Below are 20903 nucleotides of genomic sequence, written 5' to 3'. Positions count from 1 at the left end.
GCAACTTATTTGCAGAAGGTTTTGTACAGCTAATATTAAATTGTAAAGTTCCACAAGAGATTAGATTTAAAAACACTCTGTCGTGTCAAGTAAAATACTTGTAGTGGGTATGCAAAACATTGAAATATATCAAATTTTAAATAAACGTAAGATCCGGGCTATTGCTGTTCAGGGTGAACGTTTTCTATCTGATGCTTTGCTGCCTTAAGAGAGGAATCTGCTGAACCGAGGACCTGTGCCCAGAACTGCTCCCTGCTACACTTAGGTGACAGTCAGTGATGCAGAAGAGTCCAGAGTAACTGACAATGGCATGTTGTAACCATTGGGACAATTGTACCCCGTATTCAGTGGCTCTTTCTCTACCACACAGCTGAGAGAAACACCTATTCCATTTTGAGCAGTAGCTACTTGATCTGACTGAATTTTGCAGGGAGGGTTAGTTCAGCCCTCTTTTTTTAAGAAGGGTGGCTTTCATCTGAGGAAATGCAGTCGCAGTCTTTCTAGTCTAGGAACACAGGAGCAAATTTTAAACCTGAAGGATTGTTTCAGGTCATTGAAACCAGTCCCTACAGTTGTGGCCAGTCTTATCCTATGTAATTGCTTTTAAAATATCTCCAGGATCCATTGAAAAAGAAAGCTAAGTCGGGTTCTTACCTCCTTTAACTGAAATTCTGCATCAGATAATGGAAGAAAATTTCTACCATTCTGCACATAGTATAAATTTATATCATTTTTATACATAGCAATTAGAATATCCTCCTAAATAGCTGTGTGGAAATAAGGGTGCATGTCATAACACAAAGCAATTTATTCCTGATGTGTATGTTTTAAAACATTGCTGATAATAATAGTTTGTTTAAATACAATCACAAGTGAAGTTCTTTCTGTTAAGAACCCCTATACATCCAGAGTTCTCAAGGCGTTACTATATGTATTAGTTTGCATGTTTCGGGTTTTGATTTTAATGATGGTTATTTGGAGGGGAGGGGTGAATATCAGCATGTACAGAGCATGAAAGCTCACATTTATTTCTACTATGCCAGAAGAAATATTATTGGTCACTGGTAGACCTGTTGGAGCCTGAATTATGATTCAGCCTGAATGAGTACAGAGGTATTTCTCTCTCCCTTATCCAAAAATCCCTCGTGAGTGTAAGAGCCTTGGCAGGTACAGAGAAACAGATCATGATTCTCAGAGGAGTGGAGAAACAGTGACAGAAACACAGTAGCACCTCTTCTTTTATTTGCCATCACTTGTCATGATACAGCCCTGTTTGCTGAACTTTTTTCTAATTGGACATTTTGTCTTGATCACACCAGGTAACTAAATGCCTGTATTGAACATAATCACAGACAAACTCTTTTTTTTCAGCAGTCTGAGATTAGTAATTAAAAGTGACGTTTACGCAATTATTATTGAGTATAATAGTGATGAAATGCAGAGTACAAAAACACTGTATCTGGAAATTTTATGATACCCTTTTAAAACAAGAAATTAATTATATTTACCACAGTGGGAATGAATCAACTTGATCAAGCATGCTTTTCTGACATCAAAATACAATGATATATGAAATACAAGAATGATTTTCAAAAATCTATTTTTATTTTCACCATGTAAAATTACTTCTGTGCTTACTTTTCCCCATTTCTACACCACATTGATGACTTTTATCCCTGATCATTACTATCACTGGTCTTTCATACACAACAATATGTGCACATGTATAAGCAAATGCATTATAGTTCTTGTCATGTGAACATTAAAATTGAGGTAGCCAGTTCTGCAGACTCTCACACATATGAGTAAGATGTCATCTGAGATAGATGTAACCCAGCCATTTCACAAACAAAGCATCAAGCATAACAAGAAGCCAAGTGCTTTGCCTTCAGAAACCTTGACAGTGGCCTAGACTACTGATGTGCTGTGATTGCTGCACAGCCTGCTGACCAACGCTGTCTCATTGCTTCCTTGTAATTCCTCTCTGTTCCTGTTCTTTTGGTAAAATTGGCTGTTAATAGCAACATGTGATATGATTTAAGACTCAAATTTTTCTTTCACTTGCATCTCACTGGGAAGAGCAGTGTATTAAATAGGACCCGTATAGCACATATGCAAAAATTCATGCTTTTCTCTAGTATTATTTTTAATTATATTTCATCAAATAACCTGATACAAAAAACATTTTAGGCATCATCCTAAGGATCTTTTGAGACGTTTGCAGAATAAGAAATATGTAATTATGTGTTCTCTTTTACTGATGTTTACTGTATTCTCGTTTCTCCTGTTAGCTGTTCTGAGTAACTGTGATTTTGAAAGCTTGACCTAAATGTTCTCTTCTACATTACTGCAGTATATCTTCTCTATGAGCCTATCAACATACATTATGCTACAACTGAAGGAGGCATGAAAAATTAATTATTTACTATATTTATAGGATTCTCCATGGTGAAGATGGTCAGCCATGGAAAACATATTGAAATAATAGTCCAACAGCTTAACAAATTTAACCCTGAAAATCAGAGTGTGGAGGATTTCTTGAATGAATCAGCTAAGATGTTGCAGGTATATTAAGTTTCAGTTTGTCTTACATACCTTACTTTGTTTTACTATGTGATTTTAAATATAAAGATATCTGTTTTCTAACATGTTGTTGTAACTTTCAGAGATTTTTTCCTACAGATATTTTTCATTCATAAGTAAAGTCCAAATTCCTTATGGTTATCACCAGAAAACAAGGTAAAGATTAGAGGGGTTGAAAAACGCTTGAATAGCAACAAAAAAAAAAAAAAAAAACAAACAAAAAAAACCCCAAACCAAATCAAAACAGGAAAGCAACAACCTTCTAAAATGGATCTGACAGTGATAGGGAAAGCTTCTCTTCCACTTCTGACTAAGCTGTTTTGTAGTTTCCTGTCTCCTTTCCTCCTTCCAAATAGAAGTTTCTATCAGCACCACCCATTTGTATGTACGAATGCGGTTCAGAAGCTGACTCACAGGATCAGGAATTCTTGCTCTGAGGACATAACTGACCATCAGAACAGTGAGACAGAAGGGAAGTGACAGTAAATCAACTACGTGATTGAATACCACAAGTAACCGGACTAATACTTGCCAATATGTAGCTATACTGGCTGAAGCAGTTCCCATCCTTTCCTGACTATAGTCTGTCACCTCTTCCTGTCTTTTTGTCCTCAGTGCTCTGCTGACTTGTGCTGATGCAGCTACTGGATTGAATCAGCTTTAGAAAATCACTAAGGGAAGACAGTAATACTGTTTAGATTGCTATTGTCTGTGCATGCCATGTATTATCAAACTACATTGCCAGAGCCCTGATTCCACACTCCTATGTAGCTCCAGTGCTCATTTCCACTTCTGACAATAAGGTCTAAAACACTGCTATCCAGTTAGAGTCTTTTACATTAATTTTGCATAAACAGAAATGACTGCAAGAATATAAAACTATGGAGGTGTGATATGCAAATCAGAGGCTGAGGCAACGGATCCATACGCATTCCTTGGGTGCTTCCTTTCTTAAAATGTCCACTCGGGTCCCTAGTTTCTGGCACTGCCCCCCTGCCTTGTAGTACTGGTATAACTCTGCATTCATGTGCTGAATTACAGTGGGGAACTGATTCAGTTTCAAAATATTCATTTTTCACTGGCCAGAGAGCAGGTAAATTCAACTACCACTGCTGCCAAAATGAATACTTGTAAAAATTAATATTCAGATCATTATTCTTCTCAGCCCAGAAAAAGTGATACAAAGACAAAAGAAGCAGTAACTCCATGAGAGAAATGTGAATCTTAAGTTTCATAATAAACCCTTTCAAAATGGGAAGAACAGGGAGTATAGTTGATGCCAAAGGTAAGGCAGAAGTGTTTCTCAGGGATTGTTTCAGCTCACTTACTACATAATATTTTTGCTGTCAATTTATCTAAGAAAGTAAAATGTAAGATCTATGTTTATATAAAATTCAGCTTTGTTTCAGTACCAAATGGGTGATTATAATTCATCAAAAAAAATCAGTTCTTTCTTTTCTGTTTCATAATAAGCTTATGATCCTAAAAATATTGTAGCATTTTTGTACATAAGATTTCCAGGCTTGGCCACTTACCAATTAGCCAATATTAACTGACCCATGCAGAAACTTCCTCCAGTTTGTATCCTGATTAATGCCATCATTTGAAATCACAAACTAGATTCAAGCCTGTATGTCCCGTGCTAGCAGCATGACAAATAGCAAAGCCAGTGTTGTGTACTACTGACCACCCAAAAATCAGGAGGGTCAGATTCCAAGAGCACAAATCTAAATAAGTGCAAGACACAGCTGTCTTTACATTTATTTACTTACTTAGGCATGCAGTATATCACACTTGACTTTTCTACAAGTTACTCTCTTCTATTTGAGTTTTCTAACTGGTTAATTAATTTTCCATCTGCTACAAGTATAATCAGATCCCCATAATTATCAACACTGTATATTTCATTCATACTATATATCATTATTGTATTGTGATGTTTTATAGTCTGTATATTATTCTAAAATGATATCTGAGGTGTCTGGTTTAGTTCTTTGATAGCCTGTTGATAACCTACATAAAATATGCTTTTTAGCATATTGTCCAGCTGTTTGTGGTTGTTCCTGATGAAACTAAGAATTTTGGGCTAGATTATTTCTCTCAAAATAAAAAGACAGCATGCAGACGTCATTCCAGAATATGTTTGAGGGAGTTCAGCACCCCAGTGTGTCTCTGCTGGGCTGCAGGAGCCACTATGGATGCCAGTATTGTCAAGCGCCAGATCCTGGAGATAAGAACCGCTCACAGCCACACATTCTTACCTGAACTGCAAGGAGCAGATAGCAAAGGACTTTTGCAGAGGAAAACCTCTGTCAGAATGAAGTAGGTTTCAAAGAGCAATATAAATGTTTGTAGGAGCTGATGGAAAGTAAATAAAATTACTTGTTTGGAAGTCTAATAAATGAAAGGAGGAGATGGGCATCCTTGGCTGATCAGAAATGGGGGATGACATCAGTAAAGGACAAGAAATGATAGGTAGAATGGTGAAGCATCTTGATAGCAAAGATAGGCAGCTTTTGTTTTATGTGCTAGAATCAACTGTGAGATGCTAGTTAGAGTAAGTGGGTCAAAACAATGGACTCGCAGAACAATCATAACAATACCATTCCAGAAAGATTGGGTTAGTTAAACCCAGGAAAGATATGTTTATTACAGTAAAATAGAAAATTTTGAGTCACTACCTTAGATTTTTAGCTATGAAACAATAGGAAAATAGTACTTGAAACTTACTTTTCAAGAAGAGTGAAGAAGACATGCACATAAACTGGTTATGATATCCTTCAGAGTAGTCTATGTGAAAAAAGACCTCTGAAATTATGGGCTTGACTAACAGGCAGGTTCACAACAGTGCCAATAATTGAGGAAAGAAGTAGCATGAGAGCACTGAAGTTTTGTTTTAGAATTGTTTAAATTAAGCTGACAGCAACAACAAGGAAATGTCACAGAGAGAGGCCAGCATCTTAGGCTGTAGTTTAGGGTTCTTATTTGTGTACATGATAAATGTGACTATGTTATGAAAGGAAGCTGGATTTAGTCCTAAGGGAGTGAGTCTGGAAGGTACAGTCTGTCTTGATTCAAATAACCCTGTCAACTGTCTACCACAGGCATAAGACCACTCTTGTGCAAATCCTTGCAAATGAAAGCAGTGAAAATGGTTGGTGAGGTGAGGCACAGGAAAAGAGGTAAAAGTGGGCAAGCAAATACATGTTAAAATGAAGGACTTTACAATATGACGATGTAAAAAAAAGAGAGGCATAAAATCCAAAGGGTTGAAGCTGTAGTGTGAAGATAGACTTGTTTTGCAAATGACAGCAAGAAGTAACTGGTAGATTTCCATATTAGATCTTTTACTACATATAGAATTGGTCTTTCTGGAATATTCTGCTCAAAATCCAACACAGCATTTCTGTTGGTTTCACAATGTTGCTGCAGAGGTGACACAATCTGGGGGTTTGTGTTGTAACTCATCAACAAGATTTTCTTATTAAATTCCAGATGCTCTAATTTTACTTAGATGTGAGGTTAGATAAATAACTAAAACAAAACCCAAAATACACGATTGTGTGAAATATTAATAGTATATTTTTCTCTTTCTTAAAGACTATATAGAAATTTTTGTGTTTTGGCAGTTCACAGTGCTTGGGAAATGCTGTACTGTAGAGGTTTGGAAAACTCTGCTAGCACAGTATTGGGCAGATGGAAGAGAAAGATAAACTGGATTCTGTTCTAAGCTCCATCAGCTTTCTATCCCTGTCCTTTCTCCTACTCACCCTCAAACTTATTTACCAAGGTCAACCCAGTTAACCCATCCCAATTCCATCTCTTCAAGTTGTTGATTCCAGTCACTGTCCAGCAAGTCCCGCTCACCTCTTTGGTTCTGTTCTGCTCACCTCAGAGTGCTTGCAGATTCAGTTCCAGTCTCTACTGTACCTAAATCGAATCAGAAATCTCTGTCTCTCTTCAAACTGAAGCCCACAAGAGGCAGATGTCACAGAGAAGATAGGCGAGACAGACTCTTCTATCAGTTTGAGCTCCCAGACTGACCCACAATGGTTTGTCCCAGTCTCATCCTGTATTGTAGTGAAAGCTCTGCTTGTCCTGGGCTGGGTGTGGTAAGGGCACACAGAATTTTCAGGGAAGCTTACTGCTGCTGTATAAATTCACACAAAGCACATGCAAATGGATATTTTTCACTTGGCAAAGTGCACATGGATTTTCATAAGAAAACAAAAAAGCCAAATATTGTAAGGCACTGCTTGGCCCCTGTGGGCCACTTTGAAAACTCATCCCTAGCTGTTTCCCTGCATTTGATTTGCCACTACTATTTCCAAATAGCTAGCTAAAAAAATGAAAATTTGACAACTTTGTATCAAAAATAGTTACTTGAATCAGACCATGTGAGCTACTCTCATCTTTTTCCTCTGAAATAGCATGGGAGAGTATCCATTATCTTCAACATAAGCAGAAGCGACCTCTTGATTATTATTTCTTAATGCATCTTTGTAATTTTATTTGAATATCAGTGTTCCCATCTGAACATATTCTCTCATTGTAGGAAATGCAGTCTCAAGCTCTGAGATAGAAATCTGTTTGGAAAACATTTGGGTGTACAGTCTCCTTCCAGAGTGACTGTTAGAAGCATTACTCTGTACATACATTGGTGTTAATGAGATAAGTAGTTGGCCAACTTTATTTATAGAGAAATTATGGCATTAGATACTGTTATGAAGAGTTAGTTTTTCTAGCTGTATGTGGGATTTTGCTTTACACAGTCAATTTCCAATAGCTGTGGCCACACGTCTAATTACTGTGTACTGCTCTGGAAAAGCACCCATCTTCCCCTGTGTTTTTGTAACTGAGGTAGATCAAGCAGATAACATATCCAGTCACCATTGGGATGCATTTTCTTTTTCACGTTTTGCACATTGCAACCATTCAGTATTTCAATCTACAAATAGGGAATCAGGAAATTAATACTAAAGGAATAGAAAGTGAATTTTAAAGAGCAGAGGTAAACCGTTACTTTGACAGTAGTTCAGGTCAGTCTGAACCACTACATGTATAAAAATAGAATCTTCTTTTGGTGTGATGGAATTGTGTAAATAAATTGCTGGAGTGACAGGTAGTTAATAGTGTTTAAAACCAAGGTGTCAAGAGAGAACATAATCTCTACAAGACCACTCAGGAAGCAAGAGAGAAGACACATTCCAGTCTCAGTTCCTATCTTAAAACTAGTTCATACTTTTTTAGTAGAGTTAGGGAAATTCACTGATTATTAACCTCCTGTTTTTCGAGAACTAAAAATGAAATATGGTAAGGATTTTTGAATAGTAAATAACATGGTTTCCTCTAATTAGAATGTTATGATCACAATTAACCTAGACGTGATTCTGTGTTAAACTCCATACATTTTATTTCTGTAACATGTGAATTTTACATCATAAAAAGTATTTCTATTTGTTGTTCTCAGTGAATGATCAGACTTGATTTTCTTCCAAGAAGAAAACTACACTTTGACTTGCAATCCAGTTATGTACAATCTTCATGTTTATTGTATTGTAAATTATTATGTTTATAACATAATATTGGGCTTGTTTTTCACTACAAATAGTTTCAATAAGAACATAGGTTCATTAGTAATATGATGGGTGATTCCTAGTTGCAACGAGCCTTCACCTTCGATCATGAAGAATCATATTGTGTCCCTCAAACCTCCTAAAGCCAAATAATAAGCACAAGTAAATGCTTTTGCTTCAGTGTTGTGACCTTGTTGCTATTAAGAAAGAATTCAATTTGAATTGTCCTGAATAACACATTAACTTAAAATAAGGCTTTAAATCTCAGTTCTTTAAATTACCAATATTCACATTCAAATTTACATCTCTATTTCTGTTGTTCACTTGAATACCCAGACTACTTCTCCTTGTTTATCTTTCTAAATACTTTTTAATATTCCTTTCATCAAACCGATGCCCTCCAGATAATATCTTTGTTCTTGTGTACTAAACCACCTTTTTTTTATTAAGTGTTCTTCAATTAAATCTATCAGAAATTATCCATATCCAGAGTGATCCATCATCCAGTGTATACTGAACATAAGGATATCGTTTCATCAGACCATTTATAGAAATGGACTGCATCTGCTCATTTTGAAAAAAAGACTAAGTTTTGTACCTAACTGAAGCATTCCAAGCATTTTTCTTCTTCCTTGTGACTGTTAGAATCAAGCTTCTGCTACGATAACAAGAGACAGATTCTAAGACAGAAGTTACCATGCAATGTTTGTGCCTTTCTATATGAAAATAACTCTATTTTCAGTGGAATTATTTGCTTCAATTAGTTGCAGGATCAGATTCATCATATTGACCTTTATAAATCCCATCTACTGAAAAGCTTACTTCTGTCAAATCAGAACTGCAACCCTAAATTCACTGTTTCACTCCTTTATCTCTCTCATGTTGATAGCAAGATGAACCTGTTTATGAGATTTCCATTTTGCAAGAACATGGTGTAATTTGGCATAACTCTTAATAGTTCTCATTTGTGTTGGTTCAGCTGTGTGTCTCACACATGCCCACTCAACTGTGAGTAAAATCCCCAGATGTCAAAAGTCATAGATTTAGTTTTGAATATGAAAATAATGTAATGCAAGAGTATTTTGATACATGTGGTGAAAAAAATCCTACTGAATTATACAAGCCTAATTTGTATTATTAGTTACTGACATAAATGCAGATTAGGGTCTTTCTAAGGAAAGGATGGAATCTGATTTTTCTGCAGTGTCTCGCTCATGTGATTTTAATATTAAGTGCAATGGAAAATAACGTTAACTGTAACTCTTCAAGATGGTCAGCATTATCACGTGAAGATGAAAACACTAGCTTGTCATGGCAACATAGACTGTAAATAGTAGAAGCAGGACGTTTTCCTACTTACATCCTAAGATCCCAGGTTTTCTTCCCCCACTGAAATTATTGGAAGCATTTTCTCTGACTTCAGAGGGAAGGAGGACTGGGTTCTGGTGACTGATTCAAAACCCAGTGAATTCAATAGGAATATTTTCTTTCATTTCCACAGCATTTTGATTAGACTCTTGGAGAGAACTAGCACTGATATCTGAAGCACTAGAAGTTAATCACACTGTATCTGCAAAATGCCCATATTCTGACTAGAAATAGACAAGTTCCATACATACTATACTCATTTCTCTCAGGAGGTGAATGCTATTTTACCTTTTTATCAAATATTATCTTATTTCTAAAATGTTTGTTTCACCTTAAACTAAAGCCTTATCATGAGAATCTCAGAGCACAGCTGATGTTCCTTTCCTTCCTTCTCTCCAGAAACAAGAGCTTTTCCTTCTTTCTTTACCCATCCTTTCCTGATCTCTCTGGCCCTTAAGCAGGTCCCATTGTAACCATCCTTATTATCATATACCCACAGTGGCAAAGCTTGCTTTTTGCAGATACTTCTCCATTTAATTCATGCTATTTTTTGCACTAACACATGCTGAAAGTTGTTTGTGTATGAAGTCCTTTGCTTAAGCTTTCTTACACAGTCTCTTCCCTCCTCGAAGAAACTTGACTGGTTCCCAGCTACAGCTGAGTGTCAGGGAGCAAGGAAAACAAGTCAGTGGAAACAGGCTAAGGGCATTAGGGATTTCTCAAAACAGGGAGATAACACCAATCAGCATATATTCAGACAAGAGTCGCATTTTTTTTCACAGGATCATTCAGAATAATTTCAGACAAGATCATTCTTTTACAACTTAATATACTTGGGAATCAGAAAAAAGCTGAAATTCAATGCCAAAGGGACAACACTTTCAGATATTTGTATGGGAATGGCATTGTGAACACATATGACTGTATTTAATTATATCCAGTGCAGCCATTGATCAACACAGCAGTATATAGGCTTGCAAATATTAAAAATATAGGACCATCCAGGGTTCATCTACCATAAATGTACTATGCTTTACACAGCAAAACAACAAACTGTAACATTAGAGAGCTTGTTTCCTGAGCACAGAACAGGCATATTGTTCAAGATCTGTTTTGTATTCTGATAAATTCCAATATTCAGTGCAACAGAGGATGATAGCTGCATGTGTTACTTTCATCTGGAAATTATCTGGCCTTCCTCATGCCGAAGGACACAACATACTTGCAAACATAGCTAACTGCTAGTCATTACAGAGAAATACATGAGGTAAAGTATACTCAAAAATGTAAGAAGATGGTCTGATGGACAAAACAAAGGCTCACAAATTAGTGTTTATTAATTCTTTTCTTGTTGCCACTAATGACTTAGTGTGTTGCCTGGGGAAAATCTCTTATCTGCTCCATACAGTAGTTCCTGCATTTGCAAAATAATATTAGCCAAAAGGAATCTCATTAAACACAATTAATGTTAGTAAAGCGTTTTGAGAACCTCATACAAAAGGTGCTATCAATGTACAGTCATCACACTGTACTGTTTCAGGATCATTTGACCACTTCTGAAATACATGTCATTGACATAAAATGCATCATAAAGCCACACAGAAAGAATGCAGTTAGGAATTACTGCTGGAAGTGACACCTACCCAACATATTACTTTCCCAAAGCAGTTATGATTTCAGATATAAACTGTAGATATCCTTGATTAAATTTGTTGAGGACACAATGCACTTTCTGTGCAGAGAATATCCTAACTGCTTTAAACCACTGACTCGGTTTTTGATTCACTAGATTATCAGCAGGGGTTAACCAACAACTGGCTCACCTTTGAGATTTCTTCTCCAAGTACTGATCCTGCCTGGTCTTGTTTAGTTTATTATGAGTTCTGATGAGATCACTTCCTTGGATGACAGCTGCGGGCTGCTTAACTATTCTCAATTTTTATGTGTAGAAATGGAACATTTAGTACCATTTGTAGCTGAAAGTATATTTAATTGATAATATTTCATGACAAGACTTTTTGGCCCGTGGTCCACAGAATTACCAATCGCTTTGTCCCTACAGTGCACCTCCTGTCACCTTGTTGCTTAGCTCAAGGCCATGTAGTGGTTATGTACTTTCTTGCTCAGGGAATAAGCAAGAGTATGCACTTATTTTTGCATTTGTCCTAACAACTAATTCCTGACTGACTTGTTAACCCAGAATAGTAAAAGAAGTAGAATAAATGTAAATATGCAACTGTATTTTTATGCTATATTCTGAATTGTATAGGAGATATGATTTGGGCACTGATGTCATCTTGTTACTGCTTGTCTACTTCTGCATATCTCTCCAAAGTACATTTGAAAAGCACTAGTTTGTTGTAGCAATTTATACATACATATCAAAGAACCCAGAAGATGAATTCAAGTATTCTAATCAAATAACTTGGAAACAATTTATAGGCTAGCTTTCTAGTGGAAATATTTGTGAGAGTTTTTGTTGGGCTTGTTTCCAACAGGCTTGTCCAGTTTTACCACAGACTTTCTGTTTATCATAAGAACTACTGTTGTCTGCAGATTGATCTGTTCATGAACAACAGCATTTGTTCAAGAGGACTGATTGTTTTAGATGCAAAATGTCACAATCCTACTTTTACTGGAATGTCATCCTCTCTCACTTTGCCATTCAGGTATTTGCGTTTGCTTTTGCCTTTTGTGGTGAATTCTCAGATACCTCATATCAAATATGAGATACAGATTTGAGCATTTAGTAGGCAGTTAGATTTCTGGATTTTCTTTGCCAGTTTTATGAAATAATTTCCATAAATTGTAAATCTTCATTCAGAAAAGGTATATTTGGAATGGACTGTGTGCCTCACAAGAATTCTCAGTGCTTAGCAAGATGGAGTCCATGCTTCCCATCAAATTAATTTTTTTGCATATTTTCAGATGTGTTCAGTCTCTTTCATCTACCCTTCCATTTGTGTCCATCCTCCATCTAAGCCCTTCTGTATCTCCTGTTTTCACCTACTTTTATTTTCACTTTCTCTGTGCTCCTTCTTTGCCACCTCACTCTAGTTGGCTCCTGTTTTCCCAAATGCATTTCCCTTTCTCCCATCTCAACCACAACCTGTTGGTTGGTGGTTCTTCTTTCTCTAGTCCTAATTAAGAATGTGATAGCTTGCTTATTTGCCCTCAGTTTGTAGTGCTGCCCAGCAGACTCTGTGAAGCTTCCATGTCTCCATGTATTAATTAGTTTGGTTACACTGTTTCTTGTTACACAACATATGTTGGTCATAGAATATATTCAGAGTCATATCTGATTACTTCAGTTATAGAAATAAACCTTTTCTATCATATTAGCTATTATTATCCTTAAGGATCTAAAAACAACAAACTGAGCTTGGTTCTGTTTCTGTATGTGTATCATTAGTAATATTGTCTATTACAGTTCTGCTAGAGAGGTAGTCAGATGTATTAGTGTAATCCCAATGGCACTAAAGAAGTTACAAGGATGTATGTAGGTGTAATTTTGCCTGCATACATGTGTATGTATATATAAATATATGCATGTGGAGACAATTATATGGAGGCAGTTTTTTTCTGGTGATGATGCACAAATTAGAAGGAATGAAACCTGACTTTTGAGCAGGAGTAGTGAAAAAGAATTATGCTTGCTCTGAATGACAACTTGAGAAAATACACTTGGAATGCTTCTGCATCATTTTTTACATTTAAAAACTAGAACCCTAATTTTAACGTTTTGCCTTGTATTTGCTCAGTCTCAAAGCCCTGTAGAGTGTCATACATCAGAACACTCACATAGTTCCTTGCAGCAGCCTCTAATAATACCTTCAAACTAGAAATGAATCACATTAGGGAAATAAAGCGATCAAGATGCTAGCAGATAGCCTACTAGGCAAGGTGAACCTTTCATCTGATATATTATTGCAGTTCAATTGTTCCCACATCTCAGAGCTGTGGGAGAGATCATATATCAAATGTGGACTACGTATTTTCAGAAGATGCACTTAACTTTTTTCTTGGCTTCTTGACTAACCTCCTTAAGTCAAAGAATCATTATTGTTTGTCATTTTGTTATAGTGTGGCTGTCCTTTTTCAATTCATGTAATAACAAACTGTTCTGGGCCTCAGATTTTATTGCAATGTTTAAAGGTGGTTCATACTAGAAGTTTATCTCATGTAGTAATAGGTGCTCCATAGGTTATTTATCATGATTGAAACTCTCTGTAAAGTTCAGGAGCATTCAGACTTTTTAAAGGGATTATAAGGTAGGATCCAAATGGCATGCAGTGAGCATCTGACCCTACTTTTTCTGTTCTCTTGTGGTATTGTATGAACATTACAAGTGACTGATAGCACAGCTGGATAAGAAAGAGTCTGCATTAACAAGAATCCTAGCACTCACAGGTTTAGTTTAAATTAGACATATTCTGCAGTATCATGTTACAGTAGCAGTTAAGAGTCTTTTCCATAATCCCTGTCCAGCTTCTCCCCTCGACTTAGCCTCCCCAGGTAGCACAGACTTCACTGAGCAAGAACAGGTTTCCTACTGGAAAAGCAAACTCTTACTGAAACTTTCTCATACTATTGCCAAAGTTAATCATTGCTCATAGCTCAGAGACTTCAAATTTTCTTTGCATTAACTGTTGACATTCACACATCAAGGCCTTTTAACTAAATGCGTATGTCAGCAGATAAACGGAAAGTTTAACATTGGGGAAGGTTACATTTTACTTAACAAGGGCCATTAATTTCTTAGGACTGCCCATATTTAATAGTATTAGAAGTGCGTCAGCCCTACCAAAGGCACTGCTGTTCATTATTCATGTTTCCCAATTACTTCAAAATTATTGTACTTCTTGTACACAACTAACATTTTATTTCCAGAATACATTAATCATTATTAATTTTGTATCTCTGTAGACTCTTAACGTGACAGAAGAAAAATTTGTGTTGGATACACTAGCTGGATGCATAGAATATAAATCCTTATTGGATGTAGTAGTCAATGCCTTTTTTGTTCGGGATGGGAGATACTGTCTGAGTTCTGAACGTAATCTCTATATAGGTAAGTTTTCATTAAAACACTAAATGTGTTTACAACAACACTTTAAAAAATATTATTTTATTAGTGTAAGTCTTAGTATTATATTACATTTGAAGCATTGAAATTGTGCCCAGTGCAGTATGAAGTACAGGAGCTTTTCCAATGGCCTTATGATGTAAAGCCTAAATCCTGAAATTGTTATTTATTCTGGACTCTCACATGTGTTAGCTGGAATTTTACCTAAGAAAATTCTGTAGAACATGCCTGCAGATTAGGTAACATGCAGACGGAAGATAGCATTGGTAGCTGGAAGAAGTATATTGGAAGTTTAACCATCACTTTTAAAAATGTTCTTCAGTGATTTTCCTTTATTATCTTCTATGCAATCTAGTACCTCTGCCACTCAGATATGAAATTGGATAACAAAGCTCTGTCTGCTGAGGAACACAGTATGTCTCATAGTATGAAGATACAATTGTCTCTATCCATACATGGGTTTCTTCATTCCTGACCATCACAATGACATAAATAGGCTTCTGTCTGAGTGAGGTCAATTATTTTCCTTTTATTAGTTACTTGTTTAGAATCAGTTACAATACAACTATATCTAATAGTATGAGATAGTTAATCAGAGCATTTACTACTCCCAAAGTTATTTCAGGCATTAAGAAACACATTGAAAAGTAATTTTAAAAATATGCTATGCATTTAATAAACATATACTGGGGTTGATTTATTAAGTCCCTAAATAAGTTGGAATCACAAATTGCACTAGCACTGGTTCTCTAAGTCAGGTATGTTCTGAAGCTTTGTGGGCACTTTGAAAAGTCCAGTCAATATAATTCAAAGTAGTTGAAAAATACAAAAAATCCATATCTAATATATCTACATTTTATGTTTTAAAAGCTATTAATATTTTATGGCAATTCTGGTTGCTTCTGTCACAATCTGGAAAGGTATAGAAATCTAAATCAAAAAGCAAATGGAAGGGAAGCTAAACTGTCAAGGATGAAATTAATAGTATATTGAGTTTATTCTAAATGGTAATGCTTCATTGTCTCCATTTCTCCAAAGCCATGTTTTTCAGTGTCTGGGGCACATAAATTATACCGTTAAGCTGAGTGTTGCTATAATTGGATTATCAGGACTGGTCCACTCAAAAGCCTCCATTAATCATAGGCAGAGGGTAGGCCCCGGAAAATTTTCCTTTATCAACAAGTTGAGAGTCTAAGGTCATTGGCTTACATTTTTCTAAGCTGCTTGTGATTCCCTTTGCCAAGCTGCATTGACACTTAAATGATCAAAGCTGCTTATAAAGGCTGTTGCTATGTGTGAGCAGATTTGAATTTAATAAAGCTTGTAGGAGATAAATGTATATTCTGTTAAGACTGCTTAAATATGTTGCTATGCTAAAGCACAAGATTGAAGCCTAACAATACACTGAATTGGCTGCAACACGTTGGTCAGAATTTACTGGTTTTATCATTACTGTTTGGTAGCAGCTGAAATACTGCAATGCAAGTGAAGCCTGATTGATCACAGTGAGTATGGTCAAATGAAAGCTGATACAGGAGCTCATGAACTTTGCAGGTCTGCAAAAATCCCACAGCATTGACTGTGCCTCCTCCTGTATCCAACTGCATACTTGCCAGAGGGGGGTGCAAAAATCAGGTTTGGATTTCCCAGAGAATTTCACAATTTAAAAAATTGGCTTTATTCTAATTCAGAATAAAAACAAAGAATTACAACATTTTCAGCAAAATGGTCACTTGCAAAAAAAGAAGGAAAATAAATACTAGAAATATGACAGTTGATGTTTAAAATTTTTGTTATGTATAATAAACTATGATTTTGGAACAGAAGAATAAGAGCTATCTTCTCTGAAAACATTAGCAACAGAATATGTTGAAAAATTCACTGTCAAAACTTTCTTTTATGTCTCCTGTTCACATTAAATTTCCTCAGAATAACCTCGCTTCCAGTGAAAATCTTGGTTACACTGAAAGAGAGCCATTTCCAACAATGTAATACTGTCAGAAGCTTTTCAGTCATGTCTCTCAGGAGCCATCAGACTCCTATTCTCCATGCCTTGTTGCCAGACTAACACAGAATTTCACAGATGGAATATGCATATATATGTTGTATAAGCTGGTACTACTACCCAAAGATACAAGCCACCCCTTTTGTCACCACTAGCCACTCATTCTCACCTCTATGTCATATCTTCTCTTGAGTTAGAACTTGTGTTTTGCAGCCATCCAGTGAACTGATCAAGAAAGTATTTCAGGTTAAAATTCACAATCTGTTTTAACTTGGCTGTGTGGGTGACTGTACTTGCCCAAGAGAGGAAACACCAGGAAGTAAGAGGAGGGGATGAGAACAAGCAAGTAGGGGTTGACAGAGCTGCTTGTTTTAGTGGTGATGTTGTCATAATGTGAAATCATGGCAAGATCTTACCTTCGGCCTTAGAGGTTTCCAAATGCTGCTATGGTAGATCTCCCAGTTTTGCAAACAGAATTTTGCAAGCATCGAAAGGATCTCAATGAATGACTTCAGATAACTACAACTGTTTTACATATTTTGTGAAAGTGGTTAGATCCTCAGCTGTTAGAATTCCACAAAATTGTGTAGATTTGCACTAGCTTGGATATCTGACTCATGAAAGAGATAACTAATCTATATGAACCATAGCATAGTGTCACAATACTAATAATGAACATAGGGTTAACATTATATTATAACTTCATGTAACAATTTCTCATTGTCAAGCATTATATTGCCCAGTTAGATAAACAATATTGAAGATTATTTAAAATAAAAGTAATAGTCTAAACCCCAGAGAATGCTGATTATATGGTATAGGTTTATAAGAATTTCCTGCTGCATTTTAAATGTATGTATCTTTTGATAGTTATTTGTTATCTGGCTACTTTCCAACTAGAAGAGCTTGGTCTTCAGCACTTCAGCAGAATTGTGAAATCTCTGGACACTGCAAAAATGCAAAAGGTAATAAAAGTACCAAACATTAAAAAAAAAAAAAAAGATTTCTTAATTGTATTTGATTAATCAGATTACTTTTCTCAACTTTCAGGATAATTTGAGACAATGTTATTTTCTGCTTAAATTCAGAAATTAAATTAGTATTTGTTAAAACCTTCAATTTCTATGCTCACATAGTGACTTATATTCAGTCAAAGATCAATTTAAAATGTATTTTATATAATCTAATAAGGTAGAATAATCACATGATTTACAGTTCATGTGATTTACCATTGTTCCTCTAACTTGCATACTCACTCTTGGCTCTGCTTGCATTCTTTCTTTGACTTTAGGCAGAAGTTTTTTCCATACACAATGAATCTACTGAAACTTGCAGTTCCTGCTGATTAGTGTTATTTCTTCTCTCTCACTATCACTATCCACTTTTTTCCCACTACCACTTTGATTATCAAGCCTATTGTCCTATCACTTTTTCTCCTTCCCAAAAAACAACTGCTCATTTGGAGCTATGCATGTACCAGTTACCCTGTTACAACACACGTGCCATTGACCACGCCATTGCTGCCGAATAGAGGCATGACAACAAAGTTCTGCCTGCCTTTTCCTCTCTGGAGCCACAAATTTGGGTTTCGCTTCATTATTTGTTTGCTAATTTTCCTTAAATTTGTAGGAATACAGATATCTTCTCTTTCAAAATGATTGAAAGTGCTGATTATCTTAAAAGCTATATTGTAAAGATGGGCACAGGGATAAACTGAGCGTCAATGCTTTCTCAAGCCCTGTTTTCTTTAGGAAAATGGGCTAAAAATTAAATTACTGGTGACACAGCATATGTAGACTTTGATCATCCAGATGCTTCAAAGCATAGTCCAAACATGGCATTTGAATAACAAATACGAAATTCAATAGATAGGCAAATTTCATTAATTAATACCCAAAAGACTAAGGTTTATCCTTATACGGATTACTTTGAATGTTCACGTGGATGCCAGTGTCTCTTTAATGAGTACAGTTGCTTTATAGTATGTAGGGAGAGAGTAGGTTAGTTGTCTGCGTGATATTTTTAGAAACCCTCTAGTCACTTTATTTTGATGGGCTTACTATGGAATGTTTTTTATTAATTCAATTCAGAGAAAAAAATTATATATTTCATTAACTGTTAGAAAGAACAGAGAAGTGGCTGGAAGAATTATCATAATCTGGTAGACAGACAAATCACTCTGTCTAAAATGCTCTCCCAGCCTCTTCTTTGGTAAACACCTTAGACACAAGCAGCTGGATTGGATGCATCTTGACCTCATTCAGCTAGCAACACAATTTTCCCACTTCATGCCAGCCATCTTTTGTTGATTCCATTCACCTAGATTTATGTGGCTTAAGCATCAGTGCCCTGATGTTCTATTTCAGATAATTTCTCCTTCCTTGTCTGGAATAACTCTTTTCTGATAGGGAAGTGCTGCATTATGCAATGGTCTGCACCTGCTACTTTTTTTTTCCTGTAGATGTAACTTTGCTTAAGTATCTTACCAGATCCTCATCACCATGGTACTTAGGTTTTCTTCTCTTGCATTAGAAGAGGTTATTTGTCTCCAAAGTGATGCTAGATTATATTAATGCACCTGCAGCAGAGGATTTAGAAGCAGCATTTGGTCCCCTCAGCAACAGAGACAAAAACAGCAGAAGGCAGATCTGCAGTGTTAGCAACAGAAGTTATCAGAAATTTGGGACTGTCCTTTGGATGCTGACCTTTAGATTTTGCCTGATGGCTACTGTCTTGAGTTCAGTTGAGATGCAGAAAAATTACTCACATATATTTACTCAGAATAGATATACTTTAATTAAAATATAATTTTTTCCACACATCACAGGCTGACTGGAATTTTCTTAATCATGCAGATAAACCTTACTCTAATGAGTAGTCTTCAGTTGAATGAGATCGACTTGTGTGAGTAGACATTTCCGTTAAAGGACAGCATGACAGAATCCATTCAAATCAGTCACAGTGTTTCCCAGTGACTGATGCATGTTCAAATATTTTCATTTAGGCAAAATATCCAGGCAGAATAATAATGCTACCTCACTAACACATGTTCATCTGCTTGAACAGGAAATCATACGCTCTCATTCTGTAATGTTAAGAATACATGCAAAAATTTTTTATGGTTGTATAATTACAGAACCATAGGATAAAAATCCAATTTTGTAACTGTAGGGTGATTGTTCTTCTAAGAACTTAGCTATGCGTTGCTAGTTCAAGCCTATTTTTTTGTTCTGTTATTCATACATGTTATTCTTTTGTGTTCGTTGTAAAATTTAAGGTTTTGTATGTTGGAGGAAATACACTGTTGAAATAAAAAGTTGAAGTAAACAGCTTTATAATTTCATATTTGCCTTGTAAAAAAAAAAAAAAAGAGGAAAATAACTTGTGTTTTCTTTGTAGCATTCAAGAACTTGTTTTGTTCTGTTTCATGTTCTGATTGCTTCTAACAGTAAAGTCCTTTATAAAGTCCTTTATAAAGAATTTCTGAGATCTGTAAAGGCAAATCACTACATAAGAACTGGGTATTGTAATTGCTACTATGATGAGGCAGGAATAGTGGGACAAGATCAGCAAGAAATAGGACAAGATTGGCCTCATGGTGGACATCGCAGGTAAAAAAAGTCCAAGTTCGGTCATGCAATGGCAGAAGGACATGAGACCATGGCTAGGACACTTTTCTTTACACATCTAGCTCAAAATAGGATGCTCAAGATAGAGTTGCCCATTAAAATTTATTCATAGGAAAGCCTTCTTAAGAGCTTCTTGCTTTCCTTTTCATTTATCTGTTGCAATTGAAAGGTACAATCCTACAGGTGGTTGAACTGGCAGAGCTGAAGAACTAAACTACAATAAGAGGGCTTTCCCTCTTAAACCCTGCCTTAAATTCCTTCAGATGACGAGAGGAGTGGACAGGAACATCCCTGATTGCATTTGCTACTACAGGAAATAGCTGTGGGTGTGTACAGCCAAAATAATAGCATTCTCAGGTAGTGGCTGATCTATGGGGAGAAACAGAACCTGCTCTTTCTTGCAGTTACTTCCTTAAGTTAACTGAGCTTATGTTGTGAATATAAGGATTTCAGCTCTGCAAACAGCTACACAAATGTAAAGATAATATCAGATGAGGAAACTTCCAATTTCTCAGGAATCTATACAATCCCATTGTGTAAAAATGCGTTAAGAATATTAGCAGGATGTGTTCAAATTCTCAAAAGCAAGGTATTAATTCAATCCATATGTAAAAAGGCATTACAAAACAGTCTTTAATTATACACACTTGTCTTAC

The 20903-nt window shown here is 36.0% G+C and overlaps 1 protein-coding gene across 3 annotated transcripts in view; it reads left to right on the top strand.

Annotated features, from left to right (window-relative positions):
• CFAP99 (cilia and flagella associated protein 99) overlaps nucleotides 1-20903 on the top strand; it is a 63925-nt gene that overhangs the window by 514 nt on the left and 42508 nt on the right. For 2 of the 3 annotated variants that reach the window (XM_042808412.1, XM_042808411.1), the window contains exons 2-4: nucleotides 2438-2565; nucleotides 14454-14598; nucleotides 17489-17583. In XM_042808412.1, the coding sequence (XP_042664346.1) occupies nucleotides 2446-2565; nucleotides 14454-14598; nucleotides 17489-17583 (360 nt within the window). In that variant the 5' untranslated portion in view covers nucleotides 2438-2445. Of the gene's footprint in view, nucleotides 1-2437; nucleotides 2566-12025; nucleotides 12197-14453; nucleotides 14599-17488; nucleotides 17584-20903 lie in introns of those variants that run through there. The other variant, XM_042808410.1, reaches the window with a different exon arrangement.

Source organism: Tyto alba, unplaced genomic scaffold (assembly GCF_018691265.1).
Source record: "Tyto alba isolate M040663 unplaced genomic scaffold, T.alba_DEE_v4.0 Super-Scaffold_6, whole genome shotgun sequence".
NCBI classification, from domain to species: domain Eukaryota; kingdom Metazoa; phylum Chordata; class Aves; order Strigiformes; family Tytonidae; genus Tyto; species Tyto alba.
The sequence above is the reverse complement of the archived record's forward strand: the minus strand, read 5'-3'. Positions and strand labels throughout refer to the sequence as shown.